The sequence below is a fragment of the Macaca thibetana genome, chromosome 6 (genome assembly GCF_024542745.1).
Source record: "Macaca thibetana thibetana isolate TM-01 chromosome 6, ASM2454274v1, whole genome shotgun sequence".
NCBI classification, from domain to species: domain Eukaryota; kingdom Metazoa; phylum Chordata; class Mammalia; order Primates; family Cercopithecidae; genus Macaca; species Macaca thibetana.
The window spans coordinates 30,599,434-30,616,981 of NC_065583.1; the positions used below are offsets into that span (position 1 = coordinate 30,599,434).

Here is a 17,548-nt window from a genome sequence, read left to right on the forward strand (position 1 = left end):
AACGGAACACCTCATCTTAACTGACTTGAAGAACTGTGGGAGGGAATGAGAGTAGATCAGAACTGGTTTTATAAATTCCCAATGCTGAGTGACAGAAGCAGAGTGGGCCAAGGTAGGAGCCAAAAGCAGAGACCCAAATTCTCTAATTTCTCTCTCTCTCTTTTTTTAAGAGACAGTCTCACTATGTTGCCCAGGTTGGAGTGCAGTGGCTATTCACAGACTCAGTCACGGCGCACTATAGCCTCAAAATCCCACATCAGCCTCCCAAGTAGCTGGGGCTATAGGAGTGCGCCACTGCACCCAGCTATTAGGTTGTTGCAAAAGTAATTGTGATTTTTGCCCCTTTTTTGTGGCGGAGGGGGCCTCCCTCATGAAGATGCCACCCCTGACAAGGTTATGTGGCCCTTGCACTCTGCTTTGGCTGATCTCGGAGAATTGTGGGGTGGGGAGGTAGCCTTGGATTTTGCCATATGGCGAAAACCACAGTTACCTTTGCACCCACTGTAAAAAGTTTTTGTTGTTGTATTTGTTCTTTTCTCATCCTCCCCACTTTACCCTGCCCCACCTTCTCCTCCTCACTCCCCACCCAGGCGGGGGCAGCCACCATTGGAAAAGCACCACACACAGTAGGCTCAGCTGCTGCAGAAAGGCTTTTACTGGGCAGACAGGGGGTGAGTCTCATGCCAATGGACCAGTGAGGGGAGAGGGCACATCCTCTGAAGCAGCAGGGGTGGCATCCCTGCCCAGGGGCCTTAGCCTGAATGCACTAAGAGCTGGCCCCTCAGACAGGCTCAGGGGAGGTCCGCCCACAAGGGCTTTGGGCCCCTCCCTCATGAAGACGCCACCCCTGACATGGGGTACGTGGCCCTTGCTCTCACATCTGTCTTGGCTGATCTCAGGGAGGTTGATCTCTCTCAGGGAGAACTGTGGGCTGGGGATGTAGCCTTGGGAGGGCCCTTCAGGAAGGAGGAGTTGGGGATTGGGCAGTGTGGTAGACCCAGAAACTTCTGGGGACGTCAGTGGTAGTTACTAATATTTGGAGGCAGTGGGAGATGCTGGCCCCAAGGTTGAGGTATCGATTACAGCAGAACAATTGGACCTCGAGCTGGTTTTTCCTTTGGGTTTAGGTGTAAGTGAACTATCATCATTGGAATGGAGAACTGGAGAGAAAGGTGGTTATTCTCCAGCATTACACAGCTGCAGGCACACAGATGGCACACATTCCCAGAAAGACACATAGGTAGACACGTGGCTGTACACCCATACACACACACAGTCACGCACACCTGTAGGCCTGTGTGTAAACACCCACATGCACCCACACTCACATGCCTGGCAGTACAGACACAGAACTGTATGCATCCATTTGTACCAGGCTGGGGCCTTGAGTGATAGGAAAGGGGTCTGTGGTGGGTAGATAGTGTGGTTGGAGACACGGATTCCTTCCTGAACAAAGTCCCTCCCCTACATGGTGGACATGGGATGAGACAGCCTTCAGTTACTTCCTCTTGACCCCCAGGGCTGCCTGCCGCCTCATGTAGGACAGGATGTCCATCTTGACGTTGCTGATCGTGGTCCGGTGGTGCCAGCGCATGACAGGTATACCATCTGGCCCCACCAGGAACTTCTCAAAGTTCCAGCGGATGTCGTGGACCTTCATGGGTTCCCAGAAGAGGCGGTCAGATGTACCCAGGAGCTCCGAGGTGGGAGGACAGGAGTTCTAGAGCAGGGATGAGAGGAGTGTCAACCTTGCTTGAGGCCACCCGACCCTCTTCCTTCCTAGACCTTCCTGGGGTGGGAGAACAGCCTGGCCCTGAGAAAAGAGCCCCAGTTTGGGAGTTAGAAGACTGACTGCCAGTGCCAGCTGTGGCTCTAGAAGATTGTGAAACCCTTAGTATGTTCACTCTGGGTCCTCCTTCTGGGCCTTTCCTGTAAAATGGGCCAATAGTCAGGGTCTGCAGAGCCCTCTAGCTGGAACAATAGATACCAAGAAATTCCCTAAGAGCCCAGGAGCAGGGGAGGTGGCATGGCCTTCATGGTGTGGACTGGAGCCAAGAGGGGCTGCAGTCCCAGCCAACACAGGTGGGAGCTCACTCACCTTTAGGAAAGTGTAGAATTTCTGCTCTTTCTCTCCATTCACATCCCCTTTCTCAAAGAGCTGGAAATTAGGGACAAAGCCTCCACCTGGTCGGACATACCTGTTGAGGAATGTTCTTAGGTGGGTTCCAAGGAGGTGGGCACAGGGCTCAGAAATGAGAGGAAGGGACAGAACAGGGGAGGGGGGTGTTGGGGGTCTGGATTTATTCCGCAGTGGGAAGCAGGAGCCAGTGAATGTGCAGTGGGTGTAGGCATAATGTGAGTCCGCGGTCTTCCTTTCCAGCCTGGTCCCTTTTCAGTGTCCCCCCACCTCGGTGCTCCCCGCAGATGCACATCACAACTAGTCATGTCTGTCCTTTTCCCTCTTTTGTCCCTTCCCTTCCATTCCCTCATTTCACTGGGGATCCTAGAAGAGGAGAGTGGTTCTTGGTGGCTGATAAATGTTCACCATGAATTGGGGTTGATACAAGACACATGGGCCATGTGAGAGGTGCTTTCTTAGGATGCTGAGTGAGCACTCACTTGAGGCTGGGAAGGATCTCTGAGTTCTCGCCTGGTTCCTGTTTTCCAAATTGGTTGCAGGGAAAGCCGAGAAGGACCAGACCAAATGGTGCAAGCTCTTCTTGTAGTGCATTCAGTTCTGGGCCAAAGAGAAAGAGCAGACATGGGAGTATCCTGGCAAGGAGCCCTGTCTCATCCACACCACTCCCCCAGCTCACCTGCTGTGCCACTGGAACTACTGAGGCCCGAGAAAGGGAGGGACTTGCCCAAGATCACCAGTGAGTTCACAGCAATGCTGGGACTCAGGTCCTATCCTCTTGACTCTAAATCAGGATGGATTGGAGGTTTGGGGGAAAAGAATACCCTTCCTCAAATCAGCTGTCAGTCACCTGCCCATTGCCAAGGCCCTCCACCTGGGCCAATTGGAGCACTCATTCAGGGCCCTCAGGATTGAGTTTCCTGGAGCAAGAACTATCCATCCCTGGATACAAGGCAGAGACCTTTGGGGTGAGGTTACAACCCTCCCATAATCTTTGGCAAATCAGGAACACAGATGAGGCCCTGGCCCAGCTCCCCAGTTTCCTCAGTGTCCCCTGGTCTCTTTTGCAGCAGCACCCAGCCCATCTCTTGCCCAAACGCACTGTGCTCTGTTCCAAGGCTAGAGAGAAGCATCCCAGACAGAGCACTCACAGCCACTGGACCACGCGACCACCGTCCTTCCGCTTACGGGAATTCGCCTGATTGCCAGGCAGAGCATAGAGGGTCAAATTGTCCTTGCCTCCCTGACCCCCTGCCAGCAGACTGCTCAGCCCCAGAGCGTTTTCCCCTGGGTGCTGTCGCTTGCCTTTGGTTGCCTGTTCCCCTAGCCTCTGTATTCTACCCCAGCTAGGGAGAAAGGAGTAAGCATATCAGGAGATCATGAAACCTGGGCCAAATGCCCCATTCCGCCACTAATAGCTTTGTGACTCTGCTTAAGTTGTGTTTCACTCTGAGTCTTGGTCTCCTATCTGTAAATTGAGAAGGGGGGAAGGCTAAACTAGATCATCTTCAAAGTTTATTTTAGAATGGGCATTAGAAATGTAGCCTGCCCCTTCATCCCACTACACCATGCATACACTCTGGGGCCTCAAGGCAATTTGCCAGAGGCCAGAGTTCCAGAGAGCTGCCAAGAGAAGCACCAAAGCAGATGGGGCTGAGGGAAAATGAGACATTCTCAGCAAGATGGAGCTCCAGTTACCATCTCATGCTCCAGCCAAAGGGAGCTCTAATCACAAACCGAATCTCCATCCCTCTGCCTTTAGGGTGGTTGAGGTGCCCAGAGATGAAGACAGATAACTGGGAATCTCCTAGAACATGTCCAGAGGCAATCAGACCTCAGGCTTATATAATCATCTTCACAAAACCACAGAACACGGTGGAGCTGGGAAAAGGGGCTTGGACTCTCATGATTGCCATCACCCTTCCCCCTGTGCACCAGAAAAGATCCTGTGATTGAAATATGCCATACAGCCCCAAATAAAGCAGGGAGGAAGGGTGGGCTCTTACCAATGTATTGGCCCGTCAGGCCTCAGTAGCTGGCCACGTTGACAAAGAGGACGTATTTGCCAATGTACTGCTTGAAGGGGATGTACTCCTCCCCATCAATGGTGAGGGCTCCGTACTCGTAAATGGTGCCGCTCACGCCACCATGGCAGTCCATCTGGAACACAGAAAGGCCATAAAAGGAGCAGTTAGAGCTGGAAGGGAACTTGGACATCTCCATTTTCAAAAGAATGAAAGATCCCAACAGGGAAAGTGACTTTCTCAAAATCATCCCCGAGAATTGGAACTGGACTAGCACTGAGGTCTCCTAATTCCTTGTGTAAGATAATGATTTTGAAAGCACTTAATAAGTGCTTATTAGGTGCTTACTATTAAGTGCTTAATACGTGAGTGCTTAAGTGCTTAATAAGCACTTAATAAGTGAGTGCTATGGAACCCTAGAGAATGACTTATTTTGCTAATTACTTCCACATCACATGTCAACTTCAGAATATTTACTGAAGTTATTTAGGGAGACTGCCCTAAAGCTGATGGCTGGGTTCCTGGACGGGCTGATGGAGACTGGTTGGGTGGCTGTTGGGATACTCCAGGCCATTGAGGATGAGAGCCTGAACTAGGCCAGTGTGAAGGAAAAAGTGAACAGAAAGGAGGCAGAGGCAGTATGGACATGGTCATTCAGAGGCTCCCAATCTGGAGGACAGGAAAGATGAGGCTGTTGTTACCAAATAGGGAAGCAGGACTGAGAGCCAGGCATGGGGGAAAGGGCTGGGCAAGGTAGGGAAAAGCAACAATACCTGCAGGTGTTAATGTTCCGGGCCTGAGCAGGCTGGTGATGACCCTTATGCCTTCCTCCCTCCCCAGCTGCTGCTCACAGTCAGCCTCCAGGACAAGGAGGGACAGAGTACAGTGGACTGTGGGCTGGGAGACCTGGGCTCCACGTCCGTCTGCCATTAACTCCCTGTGTGGTCTTGGACTGACCCTTTCTTTTCTTCGGACCTGAGTTTCCTCGTTTATAAAATGAGAACCTTGAACCGAACCAACTCTTCAACCAGGTCAACCATGATGGCTTGATAGGATCATGATCAGTGGGAAAGGGGGGACTGGGCTCACTGCTGGCTAGTAGGATGTGGCTTATGAGCCTACTCTGCCTCTACCTCATCCCTGACACAGACAACAAAACTCTGAGACTACCCTTGAAAGGATGTCTGTCATTGCATCATTGACATAATTTGGCAGGTGGGCTGGTCGTGATGGGAAAGGAAAAACCTTGAAACCATTGTATAAGGTGATCTTTAAGGTCCTTTGTGGCCTTGATATCCTTTGAAAGGTGGGCAGACAATAAACAAATGGAATGCAAAGCAGCATTATAGACCAGGAGAGGGCAGAGACAGGTGGCTGGAGTTAGAACAGCAAATTCACTCCCTCTCTTCCCCTCAGTTCTGGAGAACTTGCTGTTGAGGCAAGGAACCTGGGCCTGACCAGGTGAAGGGAGTGATCCATGCTGGCAGGGTGTGGCCCCTGCACAGGATGCAGAAGAGATACCTCTGTCATGAAGCAGGCCTGCTGAGCCGGGCGAGGCTGCGCTTCCTCCGCCAGGCCATTCCCTGGCAGCTGCAAGCTCTCTTCTTGGCACTGGTGCAAACTTCTTGCTTTACATGAGTCTAATATTCCACACCCTGTGACTTTTGGTGGGTGCTGGAGGCAGGCCCAAGACCTAAGATCAACATTCCTCCTGCTCCTGGAGCTCCTCGTTCCAGCTGGGGCCATTTCCACCTTAAAATGCAGACAGACTGGGGCACAACACATATACCCTAGACCGCCACAAAGGTCTAGTGGCCAGAAAGCCGGGCATCTCTATAGCCTGTTCACTTTTTTAACTCTGCCATGACCCAAAAATGAACTCCGAGACATGGAAGAAAAAGAGATGACAGGTTGTCCTAATAATGGGAGCTTGTAAACAGAAGGACCAGCTTCTGGGCACAGTTTCAGTTTGGGGGTGTGGCAAGGAGAACCCTATTTCATTCGCTTCTGGTTTTTGCTGGCTGTGTGGCTCTGAGCAAGTCACTTTCACTGTCCGGGCATATAATGTCCAGGGAGATAAGCATGCTGCTGCCCAGAACAGTTGGGAGAATCTATTGGCAGAACAAAACAGGCATAGAATCTCTTGGAACAAAATCCCATGTCAAGGGATAGTGGGGGTCAGAAGGTGGCCCACGGGTGGAGAAGCCACAGCTGTGCTCCCCACTGACCACTGCAACTCAGTCCTCTATGAGTCCCCTTCCCTTCTCTGGGCACATGGAATCCCAGAGCACTGCATCTGAAACAGTGGCTGAAGGAGATAACGGGGAGAGGCCATGACAGTGCCTCAATCCTCCCATAGCTGGGCAAGAGAGGAGGGTTCTGGTGGCTTGAAAGTTGGATGATGGGACTCAGCCAGGACTCTGGCTGGCTGGGGCTGCTGGTCTTGTGTCTTTCTCCTCTCCTGTCTTACCACTGCTATCAATATGACCTGTGAGAAGTGGTCTGGGAGGCTGGAGACCTGAGTGCTGGGCTTTGCTGTGTCTCTGATGCCATGTGACCCCCTTTCCTGGGGCTCCGGCTCCTCCATTGTAAGATGGAGTCAGGTTCAGGGCTGTCTTAAAGGCCCTTTAACTCTGTCAGCCTGTGGTTCCATGATTCTCTCTGTCAGGTTTAGTCACCTAGAAACCAGCGGTTACTAGGATCCCATGCACGTCAGCAGTTGTCACTCTTTCCGGGTTCTGCAGTCCTTTTGTAGAGACAAGGAGCCTGGGCAGCCTGAAGTTGGACTGGGGAGGGGATGCAGCAAGAAGAGGAGGACCCCATCTGTTCCCTAGCCTCTTCCTTTGAATTGGTAGGAGGCAAACACCTCTCTGGGGCTGAGTCCCCTTTCATCCATTCCATTCTCCACATGCCCCATAACCCTATCCCTTTACCCTGGGGTTGGGGGTGAGATGAGTGGTTGGGTCCTAACCCAGAGCTAAGACATCTCAACTGTAAGAACTTGGGAGCAGAGATGGGCATGTCCAGGCTTTCATTAGCCAGCAAGTCCTGACTAGTTGTATGTGATATGATTATACCTCACCCTAAAACTTTTCTAGACCATCCCCATCCTATTCTCTTTGAGTCCATTTATCCCTCCCCAGAGTTCTGCAGAGAAGACATAGCTATGATGAGTTATTCATAGAGTCCAGGTTCTCCCCGCTAGCCTTCTTGAGGCAGGGCCCAATTCGTACCTTCTTTGACCCTCCCCAGTCTGAGAGGTTGGGACTCACTCCATGGTGCTGGCCTGTCTATGGCCCACCCCCAACATCAATGTTGAAAATCGACCCCATTCCTGACCTGGAAAATGCCTTCTGAGTTGGGGATTATGAACAGGGATGGATAAAAAAGGAGGGGGCTTGGACAAAGTGGCTTCACATCCATTTAGACTGACTCCAAGGAGAGGCTGATTAATGGGATTTAGGCTGAGGACAGAAAGGGGGTGAGTAACATGGAAGGAAGCCTGTGCTTGCAATGGGCTTCCTGAGAAGTGGATAGAATTTTGGAAACGGACTCCTAGACTCGTAAGATATTAATTAAAGTGAAGGCCCAGAGGATTTTAGAAACACAAGCTCAGAGCTTGCAAAAATGTGAGTTATGCGTGTTGGGAGGTTGGAGACAGAAATTGCTCTCTTTGAGTCTATCCCTACACCTGGTTTCTGCCTCCTTCCCCACCCACTCCCACTCAGTGGGTAGAGGAGAGGTCTACAGAGCCCACCCCGGCACACACTGTCCAAGGAGATCAGCATGCTGGCTCTTCCCGCTCTTGGCCTCAATATCCCCACTCCAGGTATGGGCCACACACCTGCTGGAAATAGACCGAGGCTCCAGAGAATTCTACCTCTCCTTCTGAATTAGCAGTCCCCAGCTTTCTCCAACTACCAGGTTTCCTCAGGCTAATGACAGTGGGTCCTGGGTAGTGAGGCTGCCCCAGAGGAGGAAATTGCAGAGAACAGCTTGTGGATTTTTCAGCTTCTCCAAGCATCCCCTCTGAGGCCCTCAGCTTCATTGTGCCCCATGCACTCCCACCCCCAAACTCCCCCCTGCAGATGGAGAAACGGGGGTCCAGGAACAGGTAAGGACTCAGGGTCCTGAATGTTCGGCACTGCCACTCCAGAGCTCTTTCTAGCACTGATCTCTGCCTCTTCTACCAATGCCCTGAATCCAAGTGGCCATTTCTACCCGCCTGTATCATTCCTGGACTAGAAGAGCCCCCACAGCAGTTCTTCAGGACCAGGCTCACCCAGCTGCCTCTCCCCTTTCTCGTTGTCTGTCTCCCTTGGAACTTGCACAGCCCACCCAGACGCCAGGCATTTTTTCTGTGACGCCCTCCCTCTCAGGTCCTACTGAAGGGGAGCAGCTCAGGCACGGAGGTGACATAGATGTAGCAAGGCGATCCCCAAGGTGGCAGTGGGGAGAAAGTGCGAGCTCGGGGGAAAGAGACCTTCCTCCCTTAGTCATTCTGCCCGCCTGAAGCACCAGGTTTCAGCTCTCCAACAGATGGGACTACAAGACGACGACGGTCGGGGGCGGGGTCGCGGCGGCAAAAGGGGTTCAGGGGGTCCCTCGCACCTGGGGATCGCCCATCTGGCGGGGAGCCTGGGAAAAGGGGTGCATTGCACTAAGCGCTGGACACCGAGGGGCTAGGTTTGTTCTCCTGGCCCCCCGCCCGGAGGCTCACTCACCTTCGACTTATCTTGTCCCCGGCTCTGCGGGAGGAAGCCGGCCAGGAGCAGGGAGAGCAGGCAGGACGCCTGCAGCAGCCGGGCCATGGCGGGCTGGGGGCACACTCAGGGTCGCCTGAGTCGCTGCCTGATCCCTGGCCACCGTCCGTCTGAGGTGTCCGGCGCTCCCAGCCACCTTTCAAGCCCTCGGGTGTGACCAATCCGCGGCCAAGCCGGGGCCCTTGCAGCCAATCGCTAGGCGGCTGGGATTTCAGGGGCGGGCGCGACTTGCCCTCAGTTCCCCCTTCCCCGGCCCGGGGCGACAGTGACATAAGCAAATCTGGGCAGAGAGGTGGAAGTCAGGTCCCTGTGGACGTGGGAGGCAGTCCCTTCCTCTTTTGTCTCCAAAGTGCGAATGGAGGCAGGCACAGCGGTCTCCGTTACAGCGAAGGCAAGGGGGCTAATAGCACCCAAGAACTGCTGGAAGTCTCCATTCTGGGAAGCATTCCTTATTCCTATCCAGGCTTTAAAAACACCTTGCGATGGTCCTCTGGAAATTGAGGGTTTAAAATTTCAGCAAGATCTGAAGTTAAACTTCCAGAAACATTTACTATATATAGGTTTAGTGCTTAAGAAACAAAGAGTGGGTGTCCCGGGATTTTGAAAACCCCAGTCTGGTTAGGGCACTGGGACTGTAGGGACAGAGAAGGTGGGGTGCCTTTCCTCCCCATCATAAGGGTCACAGCTGACACACCTGTAGCAAAAGACAGGTTAGCAAGAAAAAAGCATAACAGATTTATTTAATTAAAGGTTTCTGTGACATGAGAGTCTTCAGAAATGAAGACCCAAAAACTCAAGGAAAACTGTTTATTTTTAGGCTTAAATTCTATGAAGACCATGGAAATGCGCAGAAATGTGAGTGGAGAAAAAGGGAATGGTCTAATAGTAATCAACTGAGTGGGAAACCCAGCAAGGCTTGTCTGTTTGTATTCTTGGCCTATCTGTGGCTAAACCACCTGGTTTAGAAGCAGAAAATAAATTTGCTCCCTGTGTAGTCTTTAACATGTGGCAGTTCCTCTCTGGGCCTCAGTTTCCTCAGCTGTGTAATGATAGGATAGATTTGTGATCTCCAGTGCCCTTCTGACTCTGACTAGATGACTTGTTTCTAAAGTAAGTGACAGACCGAGACCGGGAGTCCTTTGAGAATAGAGCCCATAATCACTACCTGGCACAGGACCTAGCACACAACAGATGTAAAATATTTGCTGACTTAATCATTCATTACATTAAAAAACAAAATCTCCATGGAACACTTATGATCAGGCCAGGCAGTTCTAGGGCTGGGCTGTCTAGGTATGATCCTGTCCACAGATGGGGAATGTGTTTGGAATCAGTCTCAAATCTGACCACCAGAGTCAACTGGGAAGCCTTTAATACAGATTCCTGGACCCCACTTTGGAGTCATTGCATTAGAATCTCTAGGGGCAGAAGCTGAGAATCTGCCTTCAGACATGTTCTAAAGGTTATTGTGAGGCAGTTGGCCTGGCTGTAGCCTTGATAGTGTGAGTCCTAGGATTAAGTGCCTTCTAGAACTTTCTTCTGACCAAGAAATGCCTTGAGAAACCATGCCTTTACTATGATTAAAGGTATTAACATCCCCATTGGAATTTGGAAGATGTCTCTCAAGTTTTGCCTTCTCTGTGAAGTCTTCCCACCTCGAACCACAGCCTGTTGAAGTGGAAGGAACCTCAGAGGCCAGGAAGTCTTTAGCTGAGTTACAGCCTGGGAGCATATGAACAATGGCTGACACACAGTAAGTGCTCAATACGTTTTATTTATTTTTTATTTTTATTTTTATTATTATTATTTTTTGAGACGGAGTCTTGCTCTGTCGCCCAGGCTGGAGTGCAGTGGCCGGATCTCAGCTCACTGCAAGCTCCGCCTCCTGGGTTTACGCCATTCTCCTGCCTCAGCCTCCCGAATAGCCGGGACTACAGGCGCCCACCACCTCGCCCGGCTAGTTTTTTGTATTTTTTAGTAGAGACGGGGTTTCACTGTGTTAGCCAGGATAGTCTCGAGCTCCTGACCTCGTGATCCGCCCGTCTCGGCCTCCCAAAGTGCTGGGATTACAGGCTTGAGCCACCGCGCCCGGCCAATACGTTTTATTTAACCACCTCACTTCACTGAATCCTAGAGACGGGGAGCAATTTACCCAAGTTCCCATAACCAACTGATGGCAGGGAGGGAATCAGAATCCAGGTCTCTAGACTCAGTCTCAGGCCCTCTCCATGTTGTTCTGTTGTCTTTTGAGGTTTGTATTTACCCAAAATTATAAACATCTGTGTACACATCAGTTTGTCAGAAATCCATTGTTCATTAGCATCAGTTGGCATCTAGTGACCCTCAACATGTCACCTAGCAACATGTTAACACCATGAGAGATGCTAAAGAGTTGTCTAGAAGCCAAAGTCCCTGCCCTTAAAGGTGTTTCCAGCAGAGACCAGCAGGGTGAGGGAAGGGAAGGTACCTAGGGTCACACAAGCGCAGGCTGGCACCTGGCAGCGGTCATCTCTCTACATTTTGCACCTTCTGTGTCTCACTTGTCTCACCTTAATCCCAGCCCTGGTGGTCTCTTTCTTTGGGGGAGACAAGAAGGAGCCAGATACCTGAGACGCTACCCCTGGATTGCTACGGAAAGTAATAAAGTTACTTTCCTTCTCTGATCTCAGTTGTCCACCTATTTATCAAGGATCTTTGACAGTCTCTCAGCGGTGGTGTCTGTGGCTCTTCATTCCTAAGGGTATAAGGATAGCCTGAGCCATACAAAACAGGAGTACAAAACTGATGACATGGACAGTGGGGTGGGGAGGGTGGGGGAGCCTGCCCTGGCATTAAGAAGGGCCTTTATGCTGCAGTCAGCTTTTAAAGGAGGTCTAACCATTGGCACAAAGAGCATGACAATGAAAACAATGAGAATGAAAACAATACTTCCCAGTATTTTCATCAGCAGCCTTTTAAATACATTTGGTTGACTTGTTCTCAAGGACCCTATGTTTTGAAATACATCGTTCTCCACCAGGCTGCTTCCGACTGCCCTCAGGTTAAAGTCTAAATTCCTTAGCACTTCAGACAGTACCCTCAAAATCCATCTGCTTCTTCATCTTTTGCCACACTCTCCATATTCTCTCTGCCTCCGCTATACTGGACATTTTTCAGTTCTTGCAGTCTGCCATTCTCCCTCACTTCCAGGTTTCATCTCTGCTGTTCCCTCTGCTCGGAACAGAGGTTATCTCCCTTCACCTGGTTCTATCCTACCCATTTTTCATGTCTCCACTAATGTCACGTCTTAAGAAAGGAGTTTCGTGGTGGTCCCCTTGTCTTCCTATAGTTCCTAGAGTATGTGACACTTTCTACATCAACCCTTTGTTGTACTTTATCATCATGTCTTGTTTGTCTGTTTTCTGCACTAAATTATAAGATCCAAAAAGGCACCAGCACCAGCACAGAGCCTAATACATAGTAGTTGCTTGATACATATCTATCAAATAAATTAATGTCAGATAAAACAATATTTGGCATACAGAATAAGGAGAGCTTCAAGTCAGCAAGTTCTAACCATGTAGAGCCCGCAAGACTGGTCTGATTTCATCTTCTAGGAAGAGTCAAGACGTGTGGATTATGCTGAGTAGGCTTGTCAGAGGAGAGTGGATGATTTGCATTGGGCAAAATGAGAAGGGAGGGATAGAAAGAGAAGCTGTAGAAGAATCGTAAGCTAGTTTTGCTTCCATTCTGAGAACACGTCTTCCACAACCCAGACAAGTGAGCACTCGGAACCTCTTCATCCTATTTGTTAGAGACCTCTACAGGGAGCTCACTACTTACCTACTTGGTAGGTGAACAGAGACTGAAGATGACTTAAAAGGAGGTTTCACAAAAAGTGCTGATGCACTGTGTCTTCGAGGAAGATAGAACACAAGTTAATAAACTCAAAGGATTGTAAAAAGTTAAAACAATGAAAGCCAGCCTTATTATTGCTTAGTAAACACTTCAGGTTCTGGACTTAAAGATGGGATCAGCCACTCTAACTGATGAGCCTAGGTGGAAGCAGAAATGAGGCCCAGCCTGCGTCAATTCAGTGCCAACTTCCAACAGTAGCCCTTGTTTTGCAGTCAAGAAGAAATTGCAGAACTGAGCTGGGGCCCTGGAGCTGCCAGTTTCCTAAACAATTAGCAAATTTGATCTGAGGGCCAGCCAGAAGACAGGGAGTTCATCAAGAGGAGAGATGGGCGGCTGTAGTCTTTGCTTGTGAAACTAGTGCCTTCCAAACTCTGGGCTGCAGTTTTCTCATTTATGGGACAAGGTGTTAGACAAGTTGGTCTCAAAGGGCCAGGCTTTAGCATAAAGAGAGTAGCAGCCAGCATTCACTCAATATCCTATCCATACCAGGTACTGCCTTAATTAATCTCTGCAACCTCATGAGGTAGCCAACATTATTATCCCCATTTTGCAAATGAGGAAACTAATACATAGAGAGATTAAGCAACTTTGCTTAGGGTTATGCAGTTGGTAAGTCACAGAACCAGGCTTCTGACCCACACATACTATTCTGCTGTGAGCAGGTCTCTGTAAACCTACCCTACCCCTGGCCCCCGCCAAAGTCAGAGGAGGCTGAGAAGCTGAAGAAAGAAGCTGACATACCCAGTTCCTCAGAAAGAAACATTTATTAGGCACTTACAGACAGAAGCCACAGAAGTCTTAGGTGACTGTGAAGTGAGATAGTGGATCCCCGAGCTATTTACCCCTTCCCAGCCCAGGGCTTATATAGCATAGGGAAGGGGTGATCTCCCTATCGAAGGGATGTGCAGGCCAACCAAAGTGTGATAATATTAAGGTTGTTTTCACCTAAGGAGAATATTTTTGATAAGGACATGCTCTTACACAAGGAACAGTAGATAAACTGACAATCTTAGAGGCTTTTCTGGAACTGGAGTTAGTCAGAAATCAACATGGTTGAATCGGCATCCCAGACAGATGTCTTTAGTCTCCGCATATACTGTCTCCAGAGCCCTTGCCATTAACCTCTGAGCCAATATAGCAGGCAGGCCGTAGCGGTGTGTGGCTATTGCGTGCTGGGAGCGGGGCTAGTACAAACTGATCTGTGCTGTGAGTATAAAACACACAGTGTTCTCTGAAGACTTAGTTTGATAAAAGAATATAAAATATCTCAATAATTTTAATAAAATTACATATGGAAATATTTAAAACATATTTTTAATATAATGGATTAGCTGAGCACAGTGGCTCATGCCTATAATCTCAACGCTTTGGGAGGCCGAAGTGAGAGGATACCTTGAGCCCAGGGGTTTGAGACCAGCCTGGGCAACATAGTGAGACCACATCTCTACAAAAATTTTAAAAATTAGCGAATCACTGGAGCCCAAGAAATTGAGGTTGCAGTGAGTGGTGATTGTACCACTGTACTCCAGCCTGGGTGACAGAGTGAGACTCTGTCTCAAAAATAAAAATAAAAAAATAATAATGCATTGGGTTAAAGAAAACATATGCTTAAAATTATTTTTGCCTGTTTCTTTTTGTTTTGAAAATATAGCCACCAGAAAATTTAAAATTACATGTGACTCACATTATATCTCTGTTGGATAGCGCTGGCTTAAGCTGTATACTCTTAAGGGATTGGCACAGGATTATGATTGACTCTGTGAAATCTAGGCTTATCTCCTGTTGGGGGTCCCCAGATCACCTCTAGGTTCAGTGATTTGCGAGGAGGACTCACAGCACTCAGCATATAATTATACTGACACTATGATTTATTATAGCACAAGGTTACAAAATCAGCAAAGGGAAAAGGTGCATGGGACAAAGTCTGGAGGAAAATAGCCACGAGATTCCAAGAATCATCCCCCAGCTGAATTAAGCACACAGGATGTGCTTAATTCCTTTGTCAATGAACTGTAACAGCATGTGTAAAAATGTTGTTTACCAAGGAAGTTCACTGGAGACTCAATGCCAGGGTTTTTATTAGGGGCTGGTCACATAGGCATCCTTGGCTAAGCACATACCAGAATTCCAAACTCCCAGAAGAAACGTAGGCAGTCAACAGAAACTGCATTGTTTGTACAGTTTAGGCATAATGAGCTACTCTTATTAGTTTGGGGAATGGTGGAAATCCTTCTGAAATAGAAGTTCCCAAGTGCTGACCCCAGGCCAAGCGTAGTGGTCTTTCTAAGGATCACAGTCTCGGGCCTGTACTACCAACAATTTGCTACAGATTTCCCAATGAGGCCTCAACAGGACCTGGCCTGGCAAATACTAGGTTTGTTGGGCTTACCTGAGATGGAGTTGTCCTAATCCGTTTGGGCTGCTATAATACAATTCTATAAACTGGGTGGCATGTAAATAACACATTTATTTCTGCTAGCCCTACTCCACCTACTCTCCATACTTTTTTTTTTGGGGGGGGGCAACGGAGTCTCGCACTGTCTCCCACACTGGAGTGCAATGGTGTGATCTCAGCTCCCTGCAACCTGTGCCTCCCAGGTTCAAGCAATTCTCCTGCCCAAGCCCTTTGAGTAGCTGGGATTATAGGTGCCCCCCACCATGCCCAGCTAATTTTTTTGTATTTTTAGTAGAGATGGGGTTTCACCATGTTGGCCAGGCTGGTCTCAAACTCCTGACTTTGTGATTCACCCGCCTCGGCCTCCCAAAGTGCTGGGATTACAGGCGTGAGCCGCCGCGCCTGGCCACTCTCCATACTTTCTAGGTTATTGTTCAGCTGGGAGACTATACTGCTATAGTAGCAATAATAATCTTCATAAACAGTCACTAAGTAGTAAGCGACCCACATCCTACTTCCCGTGGGCTACCTACCAATGCACAAACCATTGAGGAGTAGAGGGAACTAATGAGTTCTAGAGTAAACTACCAGAGGAGCTGCCTCTCTTCGCCCAGCCTGACTACAGCTAACAAATGGTTAGGTCATGTCCACATCATTCTTAGCCCTTTCCCAACTTAGAAGGTTCATGTCAAGGGCACTTGTGAGACTTACTTCAGAAAGTTCTGACGCTGGAGTTCTGAGCCTATCTCAGTATGTGCCATAGACTAGTTCCTTCTGTCTAAACTTTGGATTGCCCCCAACTGTGAAATAAGGAAATTAGAAGTCTAGGATTTTGTCTGTCCCAGTCAATCTATGGGTGGAGAGTTTCTCATGAGTTGCCCCCGGGTGGGCAGTCCTTGAGGACGAATGGGGTGGTACTCTGCACAGTCTGCCCAGGAGCAGTTGGGCTAGAGGGGGAAGAAGGTGGACGATGGGCAAATCATGTGTCTACTTTTTTTGTGGCAATAGCTACTATTTACCTCAAATGGTTATTTTGAGTTTGAAATGAGCTAGAGCACTTAGTTCAGAGTCTGCTGGTGACCACCCCCACCCCATCCCCTACAAGAGGGAGGAGTTGGATCTGATGTCTCTGGTCCCTAACTTTCTTCGGACATGCTTTGCCACCACCTGGCTGGGTAACTTCAGCTGAAGTAGGTTCACCTCTCTGAGGCATGACCTTCCCCAGCTGTTGAATGGAGGTCAATAATTTCTCCCCAGTCTGCCTGCTAAGCCTTGTAGGAGGCCCAATACAGTGTAGAGCTGAAAGTCACTAGAATGTGGACTCCAGAAAGGACTGAGGAATTGTTATATTCTTTTCCTTCCAATTTATCAATTTATTCTTTGTCTCCAAAGCCATGTCTTGTAGATGCCTTTGTCTTATATTACTGAGCATTTTTTTTTTTTTTTTTTTTTTTTTTTTTGAGATGGAGTTTTGCTCTTGTAGCCCAGGCTGGAGTGCAGTGGTGCTATCTCAGCTCACTGCAACCTCTGCTTCCTGGGTTTAAGCGATTCTCCTGCCTCAGCCTCCCGAGTAGCTGGGATTACAGGTACCTGCCACCACACCAAGCTAATTTTTTGTATTTTTAATAGAGACGGGGTTTCACCATGTTAACCAGGCTGGTCTTGAACTCCTGACCTCAGGTGATCTGCCTGCCTTGGCCTCCCAAAGTGCTGTGATTACAAGCATGAGCCACCATACCCAGCCCATTACTGAGCTCTTAAATGTACTAAACTTAGTGTCAGTTAATTCAACAGGTATTCCTTAAGCACCTGCTCTGTGCTATGCATTGCAGCAACTGCTGAGGATTCAGGATTCAGAGTGAATAAGACAGGACTCCTGCCCTTGAGGAGCTTACAGTCTGGTAGGGGAAACACAGCCAACTAACATGACTTCACAGGTGATGGATGCTGTCATAGGGGAAGGTGGCACAGAGGGATTCCTAGCCCAGATCAGTGGCAGCAGGGCCAGCTTCCAGTGGGAGTGGCGAATAAGCTGGGAAAGAGCAGGAGGGGTTAGTTGGGTGAGAAAGAGGGAAACAGAGGAGGAGGTAGGGACAAAGAGAAAGAGTGATAGGGGCTGAGAGAACCACTGCATCAAAGGCTGTTTGGCCTCTTCCAGCCTTGATACTCCCTGTCCTGTGTGGCTGGAATGGAAAGTTCAAGGTAAAAAGTGACAGGAGATAAGGCTGGAGAAGCAAACAAGGGCAAGTGGAGATGAGCTTTTCCAGCCTTGGACTTTGTCCTGAGAACAATAGACAGAGGAAGCCCCCCTACCCCACCACTTTGTTTCATT

General features: G+C 49.2%; 2 protein-coding genes across 2 annotated transcripts in view; one reads left to right on the forward strand and one right to left on the reverse strand.

Annotated features, from left to right (window-relative positions):
• Nucleotides 1-632: 632 nt before the first annotated feature.
• Nucleotides 633-9,209, reverse strand: GPX3 (glutathione peroxidase 3). Its single transcript, XM_050793696.1, has 5 exons — nucleotides 8,886-9,209; nucleotides 4,144-4,297; nucleotides 2,620-2,737; nucleotides 2,099-2,198; nucleotides 633-1,720 (listed from the first exon to the last, which is right to left on the reverse strand). The coding sequence occupies exons 1-5, from the start codon at nucleotides 8,970-8,972 to the stop codon at nucleotides 1,499-1,501; spliced, it is 681 nt and encodes a 226-aa protein (XP_050649653.1). The 5' UTR covers nucleotides 8,973-9,209; the 3' UTR covers nucleotides 633-1,498.
• The window catches only part of RPS14 (ribosomal protein S14), a 520,685-nt gene continuing 511,397 nt past the window's right edge, over nucleotides 8,261-17,548 (forward strand). The window contains exon 1 of the mRNA XM_050793699.1: nucleotides 8,261-8,264. The gene's annotated coding sequence lies outside the window, so the exon portion shown is untranslated. The remainder of the gene's footprint in view (nucleotides 8,265-17,548) is intronic.